Raw genomic sequence first — 21,593 nt, forward strand, 5'->3', positions numbered from 1 at the left:
GAACTTTGAACATGGAACATTTTCTACTATAAGTAACCTACATAGAATGGAAAATTTTCTTGTTTTATATGAAGGGTCCACTGGCACATTTTCCTTGACCATAGCTTAGGAAATTAATAAATTGATATTTTGCATTAATTTGAGCAGTAGAAATTTCTAGCACCAAAGGAGCAAAGACATTCCCGTAAACATAAAATCATGGGTAATTGTAACAATTACATAGATTTTTTTCCTTAAAACCTCAAGTTATGCCCTTTCATTCAATCAAACTCTCTTATTTAATTCCTTAGTGATTATGATTCATGTGTTCTGTTCTTCATGTCCTATGCAATATGCAGAAAAAATGGTTTGTGGGTCCAAGAATAACACAACTGTTAACTGAACTTAATATACCAGTAAGTAAGGAGCATCCTTTCATGCCTATATCTTGCCAAAACCAAGTTTGCCATATGAAATACTCTTATTAAGGTAATCCTTGAATACACTGTAATCGTTGTGCACTACTGGGATAGAAAGTTCCAGAGTGCAAGTGCTGGACTCTGCCAAAACTTTGCTGGGATGATTTTCAAGGTACTTCACGAGTAACTTGGTGGTTACATCTGGGGGTAGTGATGGACATCCAGTCCAAAATAGTACCATGTCTTCTAATGTTTCATTGTTATCAGCACCATCTGTTGTTGAAACAAATAATTTCAGTAAGATTTTCTTGTTTGTGACCCAGCTAACCAGGGAAGTGCACTGTATTCATAATTTAACTGCCTTCCAATTTTGGGGGAATTTGTTTGTCATGTAAATACATTATCAATTTTCTTTACAAGTCCTTGATCCCATGTAAATCATACTTTTCTTTGTTATGAGCCTCTTCACTAAATCACTAAACTACAGTCTGTATCATTGTAGAAAACCATCAACATTTACACCAACAGAGAATCCCAATACAGTTATCACTGAGTATGACAACCATCATCATCACCATCATCAATTTTAGCTAAGTGTCAGGGTTATTAGGTTATTGTATAAAGATAGTCATACTGTTAGGATCACCTTTCTCATGTAATTCATCTATATATTGGAGAAAAAACTGTTGAGCTGCTTGGTTTACAGGATCAGCAGTTTCTCTCCACTCCAAATGTAACTTGAGCATCATAATATCAATTTTGCCAGTGTGTGGAGGAAACACACGTTGCTGAACGTCAGGAAGTTTCCCAAGTAAATCGAGGAGTGTTGTTTGTGACACTTTAACAGAAGCCAGTCCCTTCCTCAAGTCATCTAAGGCAGGGATGCGCTTTGTGATGACTTCATACAACAAAATGCACTCATATGCTAGGTGTCTTCTCTCCTCTGTTACACTTATATGAGGGTAGCCAGCAGATGTCAGCAGCTCTGAGATATTCATGGAGCTTGATGGATTGGTGAAATCTGCCAAAGATTCTTTTTTGCATTGAAGAAGCTGTTCACAGAGAAACATTAAATAAACAAACATTACCATAACTGCACTAAAAGTTTAGTGCATGAAAAGTATTACAAATATTGTAAAAATTGGACTTTGTTGCAAAATGATACATTACAGACAAATCCTGGCATTCGTTTACTGTGTGCAAGACTGTTCTTTGAATACAAGTACCGGTAATAGGATTCTCTTAATGGGCATCTTGCTTCTTCCGACACTAACTATGACACATTGCACCTTATTAATGTACACCTTGTTTTGACTAATGAAGTCACCAAAGACAATATGAACCTAAACACCCAACATGACCTTGCTATCTATTATAAAATCTATGTTCAAGAGACTGCATATAAACATAGTTCTCTTGTTTTATTATACAAATGCATGCACTCTTATGGTCCACAATACATCAAGAACTTTTTTCACACTCGTCATACAAAATATAATTTAAGAAGTAGGGGCATTAATCTGGAACAACCTGGCTATAATAATAAATTCTTTCATAATTCGTTTACCTATAAAGTTAGTCGCCTATGGAATAAACTACCTGCATATATTAAAACATCAAGTAAATTTAGTGACTTCAGTAGTTACCTAAAGGCTTTTGACTTCAGCAAATTAGGGTCCAGCTGTCATTGTAACTCTTGTATATAGATTTTTTTAATTAGTATTTATTTTCCATTTGTTTCCTAATAGTACATGTATTTCCTACCTTTCTCTAGTACCTTAAGTAATTTTAGTATCTACAATTGGATTCTATTTACATTTTTTGCACACTTATTGCTCTGTTCTTGATATATTTTTAATATATTTTATATAGTTTTACTTATAGATAGTTTTATAGTCTTATGTTTTAAACATGAGCCTCTGGCTCGGGCAAAAAATAAATAATTTATGACCTTCTACATCATTTATATTAAACTGAAAGAAAAATACTGAAAGTTAACTAGGCAAATGACACCACATACACTGTTTTATGCCTTGACACTGGGTGATGAGCTAGGATGGTCAACTGATAGTGACACATTACAGTTTTCATAAAATTGGCAATTAAGATGGAGAAAGACAAAAGAAGCAAACCAAATTATCAGAAATATTACTAAATATTATTCATCTGATGTATCCCAACATTATTTACCCTAGTGAAATACATACAAACACACCTGTATGATTTTCCTCAAGAAGTATGTTGATGGCTCTCCCCAAATCTGAACCAGCACTTTCCAGAGCCTGTTCAATTCGCTCCTGCTTTAAGTTAGGAAACATTTCTACCAGGACATCCAATTCCCTCCTTTTGGTCAATTCATTTGATGCTTCAGACTGACTCATGATATTTGTGGTATCTACATTACTAGAAGGTTGGTAAACATCAGAGGATGGCATCTTTTCTACCACAAGCAAATCTACATCAGTTTGCTGTAAGCTTGATGGTGGAGCAACGTCTTCATCTGTACAACTGGGACCTGGTTCAACAATAGGATTTAAGACAGGGAGCAATGTACTTCCTTCCAAGTAATCCCTGATGTCCTTGTCACTAGAAACCTGACTGTCATCATCTTCACTCTGAAATAATATTATATACTTATATTAAAAACAATTATTTAGATGCTAGAAAAATAGTAGTTTGATCTTTAAAAGACTTCATAACACATTAAATGGATGTTAGAACTTTAAGCTGGCCAAGAGGGAGCATTGCGTTCATTCATCTTTCATACAGTATTCATAGGAATGAAAAGTCAAGGAACCTTTGTTAGAGAGAGTAGCATGTTATCCCTTGCCATGTATTATAGAGAGAGTATAATTAATTGTTTACCAGATAGCAAGGAAGATCAGACAAAAAGAAAGAGATGCTCATAAAATATTTCCATTCCCAGGAGAAGTGCCACAATATTAATTTTATATCATGCCAAATACGGTAAAGAAAGCTGCTGTGTACTGTATACTGTATTTCTGCATGATACGACAAAAAGTAAACATTTCAGTTGCTAAAAATTATTAAGCAATCACCTCTTTAGAACTCAGAACTTCCAATGCTCGTATATACAAGGGTCCCTGCCCTGATATGTGTCTTATTACACGGGCATTCCTCTCTTGGCCTCTTGGTACTTGCACAGGCACAATATGGGAGCCAGAGCTCTTTACAAATTCAAACCTAATCAAAAAATTATAAAAGAAACTACTCAACCAGAGTGAAACAGTTTGATCACTCTCATATTTTCTCTCGTAATACCGGATAGCTAAGAAGCAGAATATATGGTTTATTATTTAGTTGTCCTGTTAAATAATCTGCGTTATTATATGGCTAGCTCCATGAGTGGGCAAGATGATCGAATCCTGCACTGTGATTGGCTACTTGAGGGGGCAAGATGGAGCTAGGTTGCCCGCTTGGGACTACCCGCTGTGTCCCGCAAGAAAAATTTCCCTGAAAGTCATATAATAAATCCTTTATTGACCAAGCTTGTTCGGTCAAGGTGGCTGGATATTGGCCAAGTTCTTTTTTTGGCTCGAGCTCCATAAACACGCAAAAAAAGAACCTGGCCAATATCCAGGCATCTTGACCAAACAAGCTCAGTCAATAACCCATATTTCTTCTGCACAATTAGCAAGAACTGGGCTTTTTTTACAATTACTCGCTATTTTTTAAAGTTTGTTTTGTACTGTAGTTTCAAACACCCCTCCTGTGATATCAACAATAGATGGAGGGCCTGGCCTAGATAGTTATGAAGTAACCCATAAATAAGTCTTCAAACTTAACCTCATGAATATGAAGGTGCATCACTTACCCAATGTCATTTTGATCCGGGCGTTCAAGAGCTTCTTTAAATAACGAGGCCAGTTCAGAGTAAAGACGTGCCTCACTCCAGTTTTTATCTAGTCGAAAGGCGTCAATGTACAGTCCTCGCTGGACTAAATTTCCCTTAGTGGCGCCTCGCGGCACTTGAATCCATTCAGGGTCAGGTAGTAAACAGATATCTTTATAAACGTACTCGGTTGGGTTTTCGCCTCTTGCATTTGCGGTATAATTATTTCTTCTTCCTCTCGTTGGGCACCTGCTGACGTTCCTTTGTACTCGGCTGTAGTTTTGTCTCGGATTGTAGGCCGTCGAGGCTACAACCCTCGTTGAAGTAGCACTACGATTAGGAATTCCCCGGCGATGCCTCGGTATCTGAAACCTTGCATTAATTTCTTCCTCAGCGGAGGAAAATTCCGCACTGCTACTGTTCTCCGCCCTATTTGGGTTTCCCGATTGCGTCTGTAAATTAGTTACGGCATGTAAGACGGTGCGAACAAAATCTTGGACAGATCTAGATCTCGTGTTGTTTTCTGAGCTACTCTCCCGGTCCGCCATGTTGGTTAGAGAGAACAAACATTGGCGAAAGCGCGGGAAAACTAACGTCATTTGGACCGGACTTTATCACTTCCTGTTTCCGGTCATTTCTATTTCCGCTTCCTCATCTTTTAGTTTTATTGAACATCTTTTAGTTGTATACGGTCACGCTCGAATGATTCGGAAAAGCGATTTATGCTAAACAACATCGATGTATAGCATTCGAACTTGATGTACCCCGGTCGAAATTGATTTATGTTATTTTCCAATTTGTATTATTACGCATAACAATAATGAATTTAACAAAACATTGATGTATTCACGTTCGAAATTTTGTCCGCAAAAAAGCCCCATAGCTTTCAAAGGGTTTCTTTTATTACTTCCATGACTCTACCACTGAATTATATTTTCGTTCTGCTACTCGCCAATATCGATGTTATTCCAAAACAAAAACATCTAAGTACTGCCTAAAACACGAAGGAAAATCTCATCCATGTCATCCATGGCAAAACTAAAAGACAGCAGATCGTGTTTCATAACTAGATGACGTGTATTTTATGAACGCGTGCAGCTCGTGCAAGGTGAAATTATGCTAATTTCAATCACCATCATCCTTCTTTTTAATTAAAAAAAAAAAACATCTCATACGTCTTTCTGTTTCTTCGAAACTTCAAAATTAGTTTTCCCCGAGTTTTTACTGTTTACCTTGTTTTGTTTTAGAGAGAAAACGGAGAAAAAAACCTTAAAACTGACCTCAATAAATTTTGTTTACATGCGGTTGCCGGATTTGCAACGCATTGCGCGAATCGCCATGGCGCGTTGCACCCGAGAAGCAAAGTTTCAAGAAATATAACGCCACTATATCAATATATACCTTTAACATATGTAAAAATTGAGGTTAAGAAGTGTTAAGCTTTTGCAAACGAAACGGCGAAAGACGATTAGGTGATATTTAGTGGAAAGAGGAGGTATTCAACACTTTCAAATTAAACTCACATTTTGGCATTATACGACCAACAAGTTTGCCTTATAGACGTACAGACACAAACACATGAAACTGTTTATTGATATTGTTATGAAACGAATTTATCTATGTGACATTGTAGCCTGAAATTACAGAAAGAAAATAGGATTTCCGGTTTGCAAAAAGGAAAATTTCGCCGGCCTTGAAGCGCACCGGAAGCGCGGAAAGAGCGCTCGTGCCAGTCCTACTCCGCATCACACATTAAATGAAGAGCGGAGCGCTCGTTTCACCGCCCAACCTTTATCCGCCCTGCATCACAGCCTGCAAACTGGATTTCTTGCAGAAATCTTCGTTGGAGTCGTCCTGGAGTGGACATACTTTCCGCCATTTCGACTTCGGTATAATCATTTGGCCATTTTCTTACATGAATTACCTAAATCAATCAACCAATCAAAATGACGTATTGGCCGGTCAATGCACGGCCTTTTCCCGCCCCACCGCCCTGGGAACCAGGTTGCCGAACTGCTGGCAGGGTGGGATCGACAAAACAAGATGGAGTCTCCCCTAGCCCCTGCGCACCAAGTTCGAGACAAACGTCAGCTCTTCGGCGCTGATGTAGATCGCAAATGAAACTGCTTGGCCTTATTTATAACATTACGCCTTCTCAGTTGTTCTTTTGCGCGTTGCTTCGTAGCCCACTTTGCTTTCATTTCCTTATATTTCCTGTCTTCATCGCTTAGCTCTTGAAGTGCCTTCATTGTCTGCCAGATGACATAAACAACTTTGGCGTCCTTTTGTTTTTCCTCCTCGGAAATGTCTTCTTGTTGTTTTTGTGGCTCGCTCTGGGTTCGCAAGCGTTCAAACCTAGCTTGATGGTTCTTAAGTGCCAGCCAATCCTCGTAAGTCTTGTAACGTGGATTCAGCCACTTCTGTAACCTATCTATTTCCGCCAGTCTTTGTTCCTCTTTCTCTGTGGTTATCTTTTGCACCAGCTCAATCTGCTTTTGACTGTGTTTTTCTCTTAACCACACTTCAAACGGTTTGCCACTTCTCGAAGTGTTTTTGTCTTGTTCGTTGTAATTTTCTCCGCCATGAACAGACTGCTCCAATATTTTCTTTTCTGCTAGCCAAACCTCAAATGGTTTTCCAGAAATATTTTGTTTTCTAACTTTGTTAGTCACCCTTGACGTTGAATCAGGTGACTCGGTGACGTAATTTACAGCACTAAAGGGACGGTTTGATAACTTTGTTTCAAGCCAGCGTTCAAACGTCAATCCTCCAGAACTAATAAAAGTCTTTTTATTAGAATAAGAAGATTCAGAATTCGACAGTGTCCGTTGGTGTCGCTTACTATTCAGCCATTTCTTGAACGACTCTGGATCAATACTCTTTCCAAGCCTGCTTTTCTGTGTTGGCGCAGTTGATGGTCTGTTTTTCTCTTGAGATCGCTTCATTTGAAGCCAGTCTTCATAGGATTGAGAAGGTTTCTTACAAGAGTATTCTTTCCGAAGATTGATTAACGTACTTTCCTGCTGCGGTTCTAGTTCGCTCTCAGATTCATTTTTATCCCATGCATGTAACTTGTCTTGCTCGTGTAACGACGATACAGTTTTCATCTTTTCAACTCTTGACTCGGTCATCAGGATGTCCAATTTACGGATTCCATTGGATCTACCTGAAACAGGCCTGCTAAAATAAGATCAAATATAGAAATTACGATGCGTCACAGGTTACATACGTTGCGAAAGCCTTATGCAATGATCGCATAAGCATGTCTTCAAAAGGAAAAAAACACTACTTTAGTTTGTAATACAGCTGGTAAAAGTAGCGATGCGAACCAATCTTTAGCGAAAAGCGCAGGGGCTGAGTAGCTCAGTCTTTCTAGAATTTGTAGGTTACGTAAATGGAGGTACAGTCAGCCTGAACATAATTTGGATCTTACAAGAGAAGATGTTAACTATTATGGCTATCATTTGTCACAGTCTGATTGCTTTCTGCCAAGGTAATTTTAAACCCTGCCTTTCGACCATTCCACTCTCTCAACATATTCATCTCTCAGAGAGGACTTTTAAAGCCAGGTACATTGGCAGAAGAAACTATGAGGGTGTTGTTTGGATCGATATTCAGTGTTGATTGATTTGGAATGATGAATTCCTTAGTAGTCCGTCCTTAAACAGTCTTTCTATTGGCGTTTAAAAATTATTTTTGCGTGGTAATAAAACTATAAGATATTATCAAGATAAACCTCAATATTCTTAAGTGATTAATCCGGTCACTATTATCAACAAAATTAATATAAACATAAATAAAAGGTCCGAAAATCATAGCTACCTATCTTGCTCTTGGGGCTTAGATTCCTCTGTGACTCGATTATCTTGTCCTTGATGTTCAGCTTGTCGCTTGCCTGTGAGAATTTCTTTGTTTGTTTGGTCTTTACGGCAAAAAACAAACAGTCAAACCAAAAAATAGATCGCTGACTTTTCTTTAATTTAGTGGCCTAAACCATCCAGCCATACAGACAAACAGTGACAAACATATATTTCCTCCGTGAAAAAATAACATATAAAATCACGTTTACGTGAACGTTAGTTTGTAGCACGTGACCTTGTTTCCCTTCAATTTTCTTCATAGAAAAGTCTGCCTCTTACCCAGACGTTTCTTTCTCTCTCGATGCGGGCAAACGAAGGCGGGAAGTAGAAAACGGGAGAGACGTGCTTCGCTTCTCCTTCCCGCGGTCCCTAGCGCTTTGTGAACAGTTATATACTTGGGTTTTGAGGTCGCCTCTGTGCGAAAAAAAAGCGTCTGAGCTCGAGGGGGAAGGCAGCAGAGAAGTAGTTTCGTGCCAGATTTATTTGTTCTGTTTACGACGCTTTTCAAAAACACGCGAACTCTGAAGTTCAAAAGGCGCCTTCTCAATTTCGATTTTCGCTCCCGTCAATCATAATTACGATTACAAGTAGCGAACCTTGAGACAAAGAAACACGCAGAACGGATCGAAATCCAACAATCGCAAATCCCAAAACATAGACCTTTTGAACCCATTGAAGTAAACTTCAGTTTGCGAAGAGGTCCGTTTAGATGATTGACGGCAGCGAATAACGGAATCGTCAGTTGGCTTAAACTTCAGAATTCGCGTCGATTTAAGGAGTATTATAGGATGCCCAGGGGGCATGAGCACATTTCGTTTGTATTTTCGAGCGCTTATGGGACATTTTTTCTTAAAGTTTTCTTAGAATAAGATTGTAATGGGAAAAAAGATCCTTGTGCCGTGTTTTGATGTAATAATGATGGCCCTTTTCCCGAGAAATATATAGTGAAAGAACATATTTCTAATACTAAACTAGAAAAAGGCGATCATTATTACACCCAAACACGGCACAAGGATCTTTTTTCTCATTACAATCTTATTCTAAGAAAACTTTAAGAAAAAATGTCCCGAAAAGAGCTCGAAAATACAAACGAAATGTGCTCATGCCCCCTGGGCATCCTATAATACTCCTTAAATCGAATTAATTCAATATGGCCGCCGTATCGGTAAAAATAACCTGACGTTTCGTGATTCTAAATATACATGACACCTCCTTAATTACGCTCTAAGCTATAGTAAAATTACCAAGATAAATTTCTACTGAGAACGGCTTTCAGAATCCGACTTCCTGTAGCTATTCTTTTTGTTCTGGAGGAGTTTCTTGCACAAAGTCACGAATAACTCGGCTGAAGGCATACTATGCAAACACCAAGCCCACGACACAAAAAAGGCCGTCAATAGCATTGCAGAAGGAAAGTGGGGGGTTCGAAATATAAAAGAAGTTACAGAGAAAAACAAAACATGAAATTGGTCTAAAAAGGACCAGTTATCTGAAGACTGACATGCAATTACAGTAATTCTTTCGATACCTAACTTCCTAGCCTTGTGGCTACAGCTTACCGTCACTTTTTTCCTCGCAGCTTGGAGTGTTACTCTCGACTTGTCTTTTTAAATCTGCCACACAGCTCTCATTGGCATTGTTGTTGACTTCTCCCACAAGCTCTATCTCATTCGCTAAGGGTGTCGTTATGTCTGGCACTTTGATGTCTTGGTCTTCCACAAATTCTTCCTTCTTTGATCCATTTTGAGTCTGGGTTGGTAAATGAGGTGTCTCGTCGTTATACTCCTGAAACTCTTTCCTGTACTTCTCAGCTACTTGCACAGTAGGAAAGGGAACCTGAGGTGGTTCATAACTGTTTAGTCGACGGCTCTGTCGTTTGCCATCGTCGTTTATAACGCGAGGAAGTTGAAGACGAGATGCCTGGAGAATGAAGTCAGTAGAAGGGTCATAAAAAGGCAGCAAATCAATCTTATTCTTACAGGCCTTTTTAGAGGATATATTAACAATCATTTATTTTTTCAGTTACCCTAGCCCTCCTTAATCTGCTACACAGCCGTTTTTAGTGTCGTCGCGCAACGCTTCCCCCCGGAGGAACGTTGCGTGACGACACTGAAAACGGCTGTGTAGCAGAAATGTTTGAGATATTGGCATATGTTTAAAACCGCATTTCTACAAAAATGTCAATAATTTCGAAACCCTAAGACAGATTTTTCTCTGACTTCGGCAAATAAGTGTCAGAGCTCTCTAGTTTTATATCTACAAGTTTGAAGTCAATTGTGACCGTAGGACTCGCTGCACAAATAGCTGGTCAATGCAATGCTAACACATTTGTGAAAGTTGACGCACGAATAGAGGAAGCCAGCTGGCAGACTATCTCCTATCTGCAAGGGTATTCTTGCCTAAAGCTTCAGTGAAACAAACTGAGTAATCAGAAACACACGGCGAATACAGTTCGCAATAAAAGAAGAACAACTTTATGCTGAATGCGGGGCAAGGTAAAAGAATTTCTATGTATCAAACTTACTTCCTATTTGTCCCTCTTTTTTCGAAACCTCTTAACAAGGCAAATTCTATTATCTACGAAAAACTCTCAAGAGTCGTCGTAGGTTTCCGTTTTGAGGAGAAATAAAGCCATCAACTCCAGTACTTCTGTTCATTTTTCAGCTGCATTGAAAGTCCTTGTACTTGGTAATTTATTCAAGGTTTTTAGTCTTGGCATCACATTTGCACGAGAAGTTTGCCACTTGGGGATAAAGATGAAGAAAATATGACAATCGTCTTATTTTTTTCATTATCCCCAATGGCAAAATGCCCGTGCGAATGTGATGGCAAATCTTTTAAACTTAAATAAATTACCCAATACAGGGGTTTTCGTTGCAGTTGAAAATGGATCGGTTGAATGCGTGTACCTTAGTGCCAACCGTTTTTCGATGGCAGGGGAAAATGGAATTCAAATTCCATTTCCATTTTTCGTTTTTCGTTTTCGCATGACATTGAAAAACAGATATGAATTTCGTTTTTCGTTTTCACATCACTTTGAAAAGCGCATTTGAACTTCGTTTTTGTATGGCTTGGTATTTGAAAAACATATCTGAATTTCGTTTGTCATTTGAAGTCCCCGGACACCCCCTCGGGGTTGACCGGGGAATTCACTTTTTATGCAAAGGAAAGCAACTGAATTTGGCCCCTCGGCCAAAGTGAGTGGTGAACTCCCCCGCCCACATGATATGTCCCACACACTCGGTACTCCTTTTTTAACAAGGGATGACAAATAATATGATGATAGCGGCGAAAAAAACAAGTTGATTTCGGAGCGAATCTAGTCACCACTAAGTGTTTATTGCACGCTTATTATTTCTCTGGCTTTGTTAATGCCATATTTCACTAAGGCTATATTGACACCTGCCTCGTACCCTGGTGCGTTCTAGCGGATGCGAGAACGACTGGAGCGATTTCGGTTCAATTCCGCGCTAGGTATCAGCGTCCTCTGCGTCAACGCTAAACGTTCCCATCGTTCATTACGCGATACTATCACTCGCAGTCGCGTTTTCCTTTTTTTCAAACATTCTTGACACGCCTAAGAACGAGGCATTACTGACACTATGCGTGCCGCCTCGAAAAGTTATCCGGTATTAATAGTATAAACAGCAAGGGCCAGGGGCTAGCTCAAGTGGTTCACACACATTAATCGTGCTGGAGCGGTTCAGGCCGAGAGGGTTAACTTGGTGAGCTAAATCCCAGTCCCGACTCCTGAATATTTACTTCTGTCTTAGGGGATTCCAGTCCCCACCCATTTACTTCAGCGGCAGTCCGAAAAGGTTTTCACACTACACCAAAACGTATTGGATCTGTGGCGCTCCACTTATGAAACCAGCGCGGCGCTCAGTAACAGAAATCGCGCTGAAATCACCGTTCTTATGTGTGAACAGAAGCCCTATCCCATAAGATTTTCATGGCGGCGCAAGAGTTATCCGGTATGGCGTGAACATTTCTTGAATTTCAAAAAACCTTACCTTTGTTTCTTGTTCATTATTGTTGTGTATGATGCCGTTATTGTTGTTATCAGGCTCGTCCGGTCTTCTTCGTGTAAATGGTAACTTCTTGAAGTTCTGGGAATATCGCCCATTTCTGGTGAAACAAAAAGCCGATTAGTTACACAACTCCACAGAAACGGGCAACCGTTGGCGCGATGAGCATCCTTGCTGAGAATAAATTCGTAGATGATGAATGAAAATCGTTGCTTAGCATTGGCAATTTTGCTAATCAATTATTCGGCGCCCCATTTAAAGGAATCCAAGACAGTCATGAATTCTGGATTCCACACCGTGGATTCCAGATTTCAAGGTACTGGATTCCAGTCTTTAGTCAGTGACACTTGGATTCTGGATTCAAATCTTTAGAAGGATTACGGATTCCTTGAGCTCTATTTTGGATTCCAAAGCCCAAGATCCCGGATTCCACGAGCAAATTTTCCCAGATTCTGGATTACACAAGCACAAATTTCTTGGATTCTGGAATCCGGCTTTCATTACATGAGACAAAATTATTTTGGAAGACGAGACTGACAAGATAATCCACCAAATTAATTTTACCACTTGCTGTCACTTTGACCTTTTAATATAAAGCTTAGAGTTGAGGTCTCATAATCCTGCGTAAGCCTGAAGCAAAACGAGCAGGTCAAATGACTTTTTTTCTCTGATTTCATAAACTTGCAAAAAGGGTGTGTACACAGATTGAAGTGTGTTTTGTTTTTTGAATACCTTGATTAGTTAACACTACCCAAGGGAATCACCGAGCAATTGCTCCAAAGAAAATCAATTACCTGACACTGAAACTGTGTTCTCGGCTTCCCAGCAAATTTTCTTTGACGAATTATTACAGGGTGCCGAATGCTGTAGTATAATAATTTGGGTAGTTGCTGTCGCTAAATGTTAAGTATTCTGTAGTTTATATAGTCAATTTTAGGCAAAGTAAAATGGTTTGAAGAAACTATGATTCAGGAGGTCGTTTGCTTACCACATCCTACGAGTATCATATAAATGAAGTCACGTGTACCCAGCTTACCTTTCTCCACTTTCGCTTGATTCGCTTGATTCCTTACTCCACCTTGACGGTTGTCTAAATGTTTGTACACTCCACTGATAAAGCCAAAGTCTTCTCTCACAGTAAACATGACCGTTTTCGCTGGCTAGTGCAAGAGGTGTTTTACCTTGAATGTCAATTTGATTACAAACAGCGCCTTCACTAAGCAACAACGATACACAGCCCACAAAACCTTGATAGGCCGCCACATGTAGTGCGTTCCGTCCAAATATGGTTTTACCGTTGATATCAGTGGCTCCTCGGTTAATAAGTTCAAGTATCAGTCCGAGGTAACCACGATGGCAAGCAATAAATAAAGCGAGCGTTGCGCGCCGGATCACCAACTTATTCCAAAGAGAAATGTTATATCCCTCAAATTTCTTCTCGTCCAAGAACTGAACTCCATTTTCAAAAACATCGTAGATATCCCCGCGCCAGCAGGCTTCAGACAGACCGATCCAGTTCTGTTCTATTTTTACTCTGACAATGCAGCCATGCTTGAGGTTATACGTTTTCAGAGCCTCCTTGTCTAACAGTTCAACATTCATGAAGAATAAACTAAAAATGTCCCCTGGAACACCCGCTTTAAGTTCTATCCTTGACTTAAGCTCACACACGAACATTTCGCGCGATAATCCTTTGACGGTAAAAACATCATCAGTCGGCAGAGCGACAAAAATCTGGAAATTATCTTGTACAACTGACATGCTGCTTTCCTAAAAAAAGAAGTTTCGACTGTCGCTAGAGCAATTTTCTCTTCCTTTGATTTCGTAATTGACCCGTCAAAAACACCAACACCTGCAATAAACAGTTTCGAGAGAAATATATTTAAACATCTTCAACTGATCATTTCTGTCCTCGCTATTCACAAAAGCGAAAAATGTAATTCACTGACTCTCCGTACCTTTTCCTTTTCAACTAAAGTATTCATCTGATGTCTCATACGGTTTTTGAGCAGCAAAAAAGCTTAATCTTTAATATGAAATCAAAAGGATACTTTATGAATTTTTTGGGCATATTATTGACACGTCTTTTGTTACATGACTCGTTCAATTTTCGAATCAGAAAAAGTGAAGTTGTGTTTAGATATGGTAATGAGCCTTTGTCAAGAAACGGGATTAGTTATGTATTGTACCATTCATATTGCCAATTCACAGTACAACTGAAACAAAAGGGCCATTAACACTAGGGCTAATATTGGAAAGCAGATCTATGTCCTGTTCCCTTCATATTCCCCGCAAGTTTTGAATAGATATACTGTGAAGAGGATAGCGGATATTTTTATTTCACACCAGGCTTTAAAAATCGGAAATTTATTCACAGATACTAAACTGATAAGCTATGCCAATCAAAAGTACTCTTGAGAAACATCTAGTGATTGTAACACTTAAGGTATATAAATCAGTCTTTTTACAACCAAAAAAGGTACTATCATTAATTTCTAATCAGTATCTTGAACTTTTTACCCACCATTCGGTTGAAAAAAATAATGACTCTAAAGTAATGCAGTCGACTCAAGGTTTGTAAACGTAACGCTCCTGTTTCACCAAGATAAAAATCATTAAAACTCGTGGATTTACTTTAGAGCCAGCTTAAGTCATTTCAATACGGCGTGGTCAACTTAAAACCTAGTCCGAGACTGACCTTTTTCATTCGTCATCACAGAAACACAACTCTCCCTCTGTCAATTATTGTTTAATGGGACAAAATTATGAAAGGCGTAAATACACGAGAAATCAGCGAGTTACTATATAAGGTTTTTTATTTTCTTAGAAAATCAAAAAGTACTTAACAGCTGTACCAGTATTAGCAAAAAAAAAGGTTGAAGGGGGTTCGTTCTTTCCCCTCCCCATCCCCCGTCATTCATTTTTTTTTTTTTTTTCGCTCTTGTCCCAGCTTTCTAGACGAACCTCGCGAGGAAACGCTTGCTACGCAGGCTAAAGACAACTGTGCATTTTTTGGTTGAATGACAGTTTTCATTGATTTATCTAAAGAATCTGTTAAATGGGCCAAAACAAAACTGTTAGACGTGATCTATTGTCGCAAGCGCTTCTTGCAGACAGACATCTGTGCAAGCAAATTCCATCGTCACTACGATAACAAAAATCTAAAAAATACTTTGTTCATTACATGCTATAAAAACAATCCGGTTTTCATAAAATCTTGCAAACATAATTGAGTAAAAAAAGATGAGGCTGGTTCAATCGATCGTTTTAAGTCTAGTTTTAATCCAAAGCATGATCCATACCACACTCATTTGTTTGGAAGCTCACTGACACAACGGCGGGGTACCGACTGGTATCTTACAGTAAAAGCGAAGTGACCTATGCCACGCTTTCGTGAGATTTATATCGTCATGTTTCATACCAGCACAAAGGGATCAACGGGTATTTCTGTCAGTACGTTTTCAACTACAAATCTAACTGTTTAAAATGCTGTTGGGCCAAACATTTAGCCCAAGCTGGCTCGTTAGATGAATGTCTGATTTCCGAAAGGGGGTTTCTCGATAATTTTGAATAATTCTTTGCATTTGAGTTGTTTCTCAAAAAGTTGAAAGCTGGAAGCATGCACCCTTTCAATACTGTCTTCACTGAAATCCCTTTTCTATTAAAGTACTCCGCATTGAAAACGTGGTGCTTTTGTTTCACATTATAGTAAATCATTCGCGGAATTTACTAGTAGCCATTAGTAGCAGAAAGACTCTGGAATTGGATACCAGTGTAACATAAAACTTGCTGATCAAGATACTCTTTTGGAATACTTAAAGAAAGGTCCTCTACTTGTAAGACTTACCTTTCTCTCAAAAAGCCCCAGACGAACTGAAGATTCCGTGCTAATCAGTTTACGCTATAATTGTTCTTGTACGGGTATAATATAAGATAATGAGAAATGTATAGTAAACAATATCTGTCTTTTGTGTATGAAATACAACACACTAATCAATCAAGTGTGACGTGACGAAATACATTGCCGTCACGAAAGTCATAATTAAAATATTTAGTTACGTCATAAAAAGTGTGTGACGTGACCTCACATTGACATCACACAAGTCATAATCTGGCAGTATGTCATAGGGTTTAGTGAAGGGTTAAACAGTGAACGTTTTCTGTTGCAAGAGAACCTACAAAGCTCGTGTTTATAGCGTGAACTCTGGCGGGTGTAGGGGAGCTTACTATTTTATTTTAATTATATTCACTACTGATTTATCTATTTATTTATTCTTTATCTGTTTGTGTTCTTTTTGTGTTTTTTTTTTGTGCGTGTGTGTTTTTTTTCCATTTGGGGAGGGATTATTGGAAATTGACGTTTACTTAAGAATGGAGTAGCAACATTTGTTTTTTTATTACTATTCGTAGACTCCCTAATAAAAACAGTGGATATTGAAATCACTTGGTGGGGCGTGAATGTCCAATCTCCACATACAAGTTAAAATGTGGAGGGTTTTTTTATTATATATTTTTTTATATTTCTTATCCCAAAAGCAAACTGGAACAATCGTCAGTTCTGCTGCTCGGCCAAAAAGTTCTTCTTTCCCATTGGCGACTCTCTTGGCCTTTAGTGGACGAAGACAATAACCATAAAAGCCAATGCCACACTTAATAGGTTTCTCTCATGCCGTTTTGGCGCTTCATTCGGTGATGCTTCTATAAAAAAAAAAGGAAAAAAGAAAAGAAACACATTAGATAAGTAATTGTGAACATACAGTCACACCTGGGGTGCTCACCATTTGACAGAAAATACTGGGCGCGAAAGGGAGTCACGCAAGAGTAGAGGTTAGGAGCAGGCGCTAGGAAATAGTGGGCGCAAGAATTTCGCGCGCCGGTTTTTTCTTTCGCCCAAATACTTCCAAGCGCCTGCTACGTAGCCTAACCTATCCGATATGTGACTCTCTACTTTATAGAGTTCGGCCTGCCTCAGCTTCCGCTCCGTTACAGAAACTAGCGCCGAAACTACCTTCCTTATGTGTGAGCATAAGTCCTACAGTGTGGTTTTGGAGCTGGCGCAAAAGCTATCCAGCATAGTATGAACATAGTCTAAACTTATCACTTTTTGCCGGTTTCTTCGCCTTCACCGTAGTCGTCGCTAAAGCTACCTAGTGTGACTATTAATGAACCTTTTGGTGTGCAAGTTGAACTTTTCTCCTTTGTTCATTTAACATTCTCTTTTTAGTTCCAAAACATTTGCATAGCTGCTAGCGGACAGCACAAAGAGAGAAAAACGTCCCACGTAGAGTTTGACTGCTAAAACTCAGGCAGTAAAAGAACAACAACAAAAAACACCAGATTAAGTCTCACCAGTTATATTGAGAAAATAATCCATTTGAATACCCTGAAAAAAAGGTTTACATGAGTAAACTGTTTAGAACAATTTCATTATCTGATGTAGCCGTAAAATGCATTAAACATTAAAGGGGTAATCAGAAATAATGTACCTCGAAAAGAGAGCTCCCAGTAGAATTGCAGTTACTGATGGCTAAAAACCAACATTTTTTTGTCAGGTAGTCACTAGTCTGTACTTGATACATTTGAGTTCCTGTGAATCAAACAATAATAAATCGAACAATAACTGACGGTCAAGAACACTCGTGCCATAAGAATCGTAGAGCTTGAAATGCACTGTGTAGGGGATTCCGGATTCCGGAATCGAGAATTTTTGTTTGTGGAATCCGGAATCTAGAATCCTGAGCTTTGGGATACGGAATAAAAGTCAAAGAGTCTGGAATTCCACTAACAATTAGAATCCAGAATCCAAGTTACACTAACTTGAAACCAGTACCTGGAATCGACAGGTACTTGGGACGATTGCAATGCACTCTGAATTTTACAATAACTGAGTGAATCCTCGCGCGTTGGTTTGTCGAGAGCTATGGTCTGTGAGAGTATAGACCATGAAAAAGACGTAACATGTCACGCAGTGTCCGTTTTTGTTTGTTTGTTTGTTTGTTTGTTTTTTGTATCTAGTTTATCGTAAAAAAAAATAAATGTTATTGTAAAAAACAAATCGACCACAATTTTCCATGGCCCACACTCTTATAGACTATAGAAATGACGCCATAAAATGTTCCAAACTTTGCAGTTAGACCTCTCGCCCGCGGCTCGTGGTTCCACTTGAGTTTTGAACATTTTATGACGTCATTTCTATGGTCTATAAGAATGTAGACCATAGAAAATTGTGATCGATTTGTTAAGTAGAAAACGGAAACGAGAACAAATACGATTGCCCGACAATGGCTGCAATAACAGTCCTTTCCACTTCAACCTGATTGTCAGTGACACCCGCGTAACCTTGCAAATTACTGTTAGGCCGTGACATTGGGTGGTATTAAACGCGCGATTTTATAAAGAGACTAGGGTACCCAGTACGTTATCATTCTTACAGCATTTCCAAACTATTTGATGGCTACTGACATTGATTAAGCCTATTTCTGACTGAATCAATAAAAAATGAAATAAATTGCGTTTTTGTTTGCTAGATCGATTACTCTTCCTCCTGAATTCAGGCTAGCATCAGAAGGCATCTGGCGCGTCGTATTTAAAAGTACGAAAATAACATGAAGAATTTAACGATTCCAGAATATATAGGGTTGTTTTCAACAAAGGACCATGCGGGAGTGGTCGATATTGTGGAATAATAATTAATACTGTTTTTTTAGAAAACGAGCTGATTTAATGGCGGATTTCCAATGTATCCCAATTACATTTAACTATTTTTTCTTTTGTTTGCTTTTCCTTTCCCTTTGGTTGCCTTTTCTTTTATAATAACTTTCTTACAAGCCAACCATCCTATAGAAAGTAAACCGGTAGGCCTACATTACCGTGGCATAAAATATTTGAACCATTTTCAGACACCACCACGCGACAGTCGCCTCGAGAGCTGTTTGTGGTCAAATTAAGAACTTGACTGTGGTGATCTTCCAGGATTCTGACCTTGTCTTGACATTCCTGTACGTAAATATAAAGCGTAGAACATCCAATCCTTCCTTCTGTGCGACAAGAAATAGCTTAACATAAATAAACTGATTTTTTTGTGCTAAAGAACCCCTGATTTTTGGCAGCACCTGAACTTTTCAGTGATTAATAACATTGTTGTTATTCTGGCCGATTCTTTGAAAACAAACCTAAGGAAATCATATTGCAACCACTTGAGTCAAAAAGAGCCAAAAACTACCATCAATACATGTGGACTTTCTTTTGCTATGTTCCTGCCAAGTTTCGTCTTATTCGGAATATTTCATAATCATCTATGTGTCTCTAATGAGCCATGTGGGAGGAAAAACACCCATTTCTGACCATCGTGATCAGCATCTCGTCGACATTTTTTCATCGTTTATGACTGTAAACCCTTTCTTAGTGGTGGGGGGGAGGGGATTTCTCTTTTTAATGCAATTGAATTAAATCCAATTCAACTGATTTAAGTCTTGGTAAATTCTTTACGGGTAGGAATTGACATGGACTAATTCCCGATAATGGAAACAACTCTGCTCTTTACTTCATAGTGATAAACATGCCCCAAAAATGAATTCAGTTAGACTCATCGTGTGGTCTCATAAAGTGGCTATATTAAAGATCATTAAGATTACTTCTTTCCACTTAAGGAAACATCAATAAAATTTTAAACATGCATAATGTACGGTCTTTTAATATAATAGGACATTTATATCCTTTAGACCATCAAATATAATTATTAATAATAATTGTCAAGTGAATATTTTAGAAAAGTGTAGAACAAACCACTTCAGGTCGCGGCCAGATTCTCCACCATTGGTCTTGAAAATAACTGAGCAACTTGTAACAACAGTTCTCCTAACAGAATAAATTGCAAATGTGTAATTAGGTCACGAGTTGCATTTTGCCTGCAATCATTTGGCACACGTAATAGTTCTTTGTCAAATGTAAAAATTTATGTGTTACTGTACAGTTTTGCTTTGTTTTATTTTGAATTTGAGGGCAAATTGCAATTTCCGAGTACAAGCCCCCGGGGGCTTGTACTTGGAGGGGAGATTTATCGCAGTTTTCTTGTGTGTTTGTGTGTGTGTGTGTGACGAGTTTGTAGGGCTTACGTAATTTGGGGCATAATTATGCAGTCTCAATGCCATAGAATGGTATAAAAGGCCACAAACGTTTACCTGTGCGATTATGACCGAGAAACGTTGTTTTCTAGCTGATTAAATTTGCTATGACAGTAGCTACTGTGTAGCAACCCACATTGCTATGCGAGTTCGTCTCTTAATTAAGCTTTCCGACAGACAGTACGCGATACTTTTTGTCACAGGAAAACGAATAAATAAGGCTGACAAATCTTAAAGTCTATTCTTCGCCAAAAGGTACTGTTTGACAGATTAATGAAGGTTCGGTAACAGCTGTTAAAAATAAAAGGAAGAAAGAAAGACAAGGAAATAATTAAAGTTGCAATTGATTTAAACTAGATCTTTACTCTATTTGTGCAGAATATTGTCCCGAAACTGTACGTAATGTCAATTATTTTGTCAATCATACCGCGATATAGAAATAACAACATAGCTGTTATGGGCCTTTGGTTGGCTACAAACTCTGTTTTAAATGGTTCAAAGATCTGTTGTGGATTCCCTATAAAACTATGTTATATAGCTTTAGATACAGACTCTAACTAAAGAAACAATTGACAGATGGACCGAGGGGGTGCGTGTAACAACTTAAAATCTTTAGCGATAAAACAGTTGTATATGACAGTTAATCGATAATTAAATAGATCACTTGCTTCACTACCTGCGGATAAGAGAGTTTGTACTGCACAACAGGTCCGCTTGCGTTTCCACAGAAGCTTGTTAAGAAAGCAAAATTCTTTCAACAAAAAAAAATAGGGATGTTTGGTTACACGACGGTTTCCCCGGCGTTTGAAAAGCAAAGCAAGCAACAGATTCTGAAGTCGTAAGACAACAGATTTAAGATGTTTTCAAATTAAGCGAATGAGTTATAAAGGACACTTACATAGCCATATAGCTTGAGATGCCCCTCACTTACAAAACTACTTGAAGCTTTTAGTGCTATCAGGGACAAGAAAACAACATGTTTCCATGCAAGAATCATGGTTTTGATTACTCCAGGATAGCTACAGGGAAAGCAGTCGAATCATGTTGCTTCTCAATTATGCACTTGAATGCTTCTTTGCTAATTTGTTGAACTTAGCTTGACTATATGCAAATTATTTAGACTGCATTACTTGCATGCCTTCCTGTGGTGCTTCTAGCTTAAGGCCAAGGTTTTTACAAATAGCTTTCGTCTGTTTTTCAGTTCCTCCCTGGTTCTAAGCCATTTTTGTAAGCCCTTAAAGGCTTGTTTATCGTGAACAGTTTCATTTTATCATAAATGGGATAGACCAAAAAAACATTTATCACATTCTATTTAAAATAACCCGCTTAGG

At 38.6% G+C, this 21,593-nt stretch overlaps 4 protein-coding genes across 4 annotated transcripts; all 4 read right to left on the reverse strand.

The window, feature by feature from the left end:
* Nucleotides 1–420: 420 nt before the first annotated feature.
* LOC140928070 (uncharacterized) lies at nt 421–1,584 on the reverse strand. Its single transcript, XM_073377791.1, has 2 exons — nt 1,045–1,584; nt 421–671 (listed from the first exon to the last, which is right to left on the reverse strand). The coding sequence occupies exons 1-2, from the start codon at nt 1,487–1,489 to the stop codon at nt 421–423; spliced, it is 696 nt and encodes a 231-aa protein (XP_073233892.1). The 5' UTR covers nt 1,490–1,584.
* A 1,000-nt stretch (nt 1,585–2,584) lies between these two features.
* On the reverse strand, nt 2,585–4,799 carry LOC140925873 (uncharacterized). Its single transcript, XM_073375716.1, has 3 exons — nt 4,234–4,799; nt 3,458–3,602; nt 2,585–3,013 (listed from the first exon to the last, which is right to left on the reverse strand). The coding sequence occupies exons 1-3, from the start codon at nt 4,797–4,799 to the stop codon at nt 2,585–2,587; spliced, it is 1,140 nt and encodes a 379-aa protein (XP_073231817.1).
* Nucleotides 4,800–6,171: 1,372 nt separating this feature from the next.
* Nucleotides 6,172–16,111, reverse strand: LOC140925874 (uncharacterized). The gene is made up of 6 exons (XM_073375717.1): nt 15,987–16,111; nt 13,176–13,991; nt 12,125–12,239; nt 9,671–10,031; nt 8,074–8,173; nt 6,172–7,431 (listed from the first exon to the last, which is right to left on the reverse strand). The coding sequence occupies exons 2-6, from the start codon at nt 13,898–13,900 to the stop codon at nt 6,339–6,341; spliced, it is 2,394 nt and encodes a 797-aa protein (XP_073231818.1). The 5' UTR covers nt 13,901–13,991; nt 15,987–16,111; the 3' UTR covers nt 6,172–6,338.
* A 637-nt stretch (nt 16,112–16,748) lies between these two features.
* On the reverse strand, nt 16,749–21,334 carry LOC140925875 (transmembrane protein 145-like). Its single transcript, XM_073375718.1, has 7 exons — nt 21,161–21,334; nt 20,939–21,013; nt 19,925–19,996; nt 19,009–19,135; nt 17,626–17,726; nt 17,489–17,522; nt 16,749–16,837 (listed from the first exon to the last, which is right to left on the reverse strand). The coding sequence occupies exons 1-7, from the start codon at nt 21,257–21,259 to the stop codon at nt 16,749–16,751; spliced, it is 597 nt and encodes a 198-aa protein (XP_073231819.1). The 5' UTR covers nt 21,260–21,334.
* Between the last annotated feature and the right edge of the window lie 259 nt (nt 21,335–21,593).

Source organism: Porites lutea, chromosome 2 (assembly GCF_958299795.1).
Source record: "Porites lutea chromosome 2, jaPorLute2.1, whole genome shotgun sequence".
Taxonomy (NCBI): domain Eukaryota; kingdom Metazoa; phylum Cnidaria; class Anthozoa; order Scleractinia; family Poritidae; genus Porites; species Porites lutea.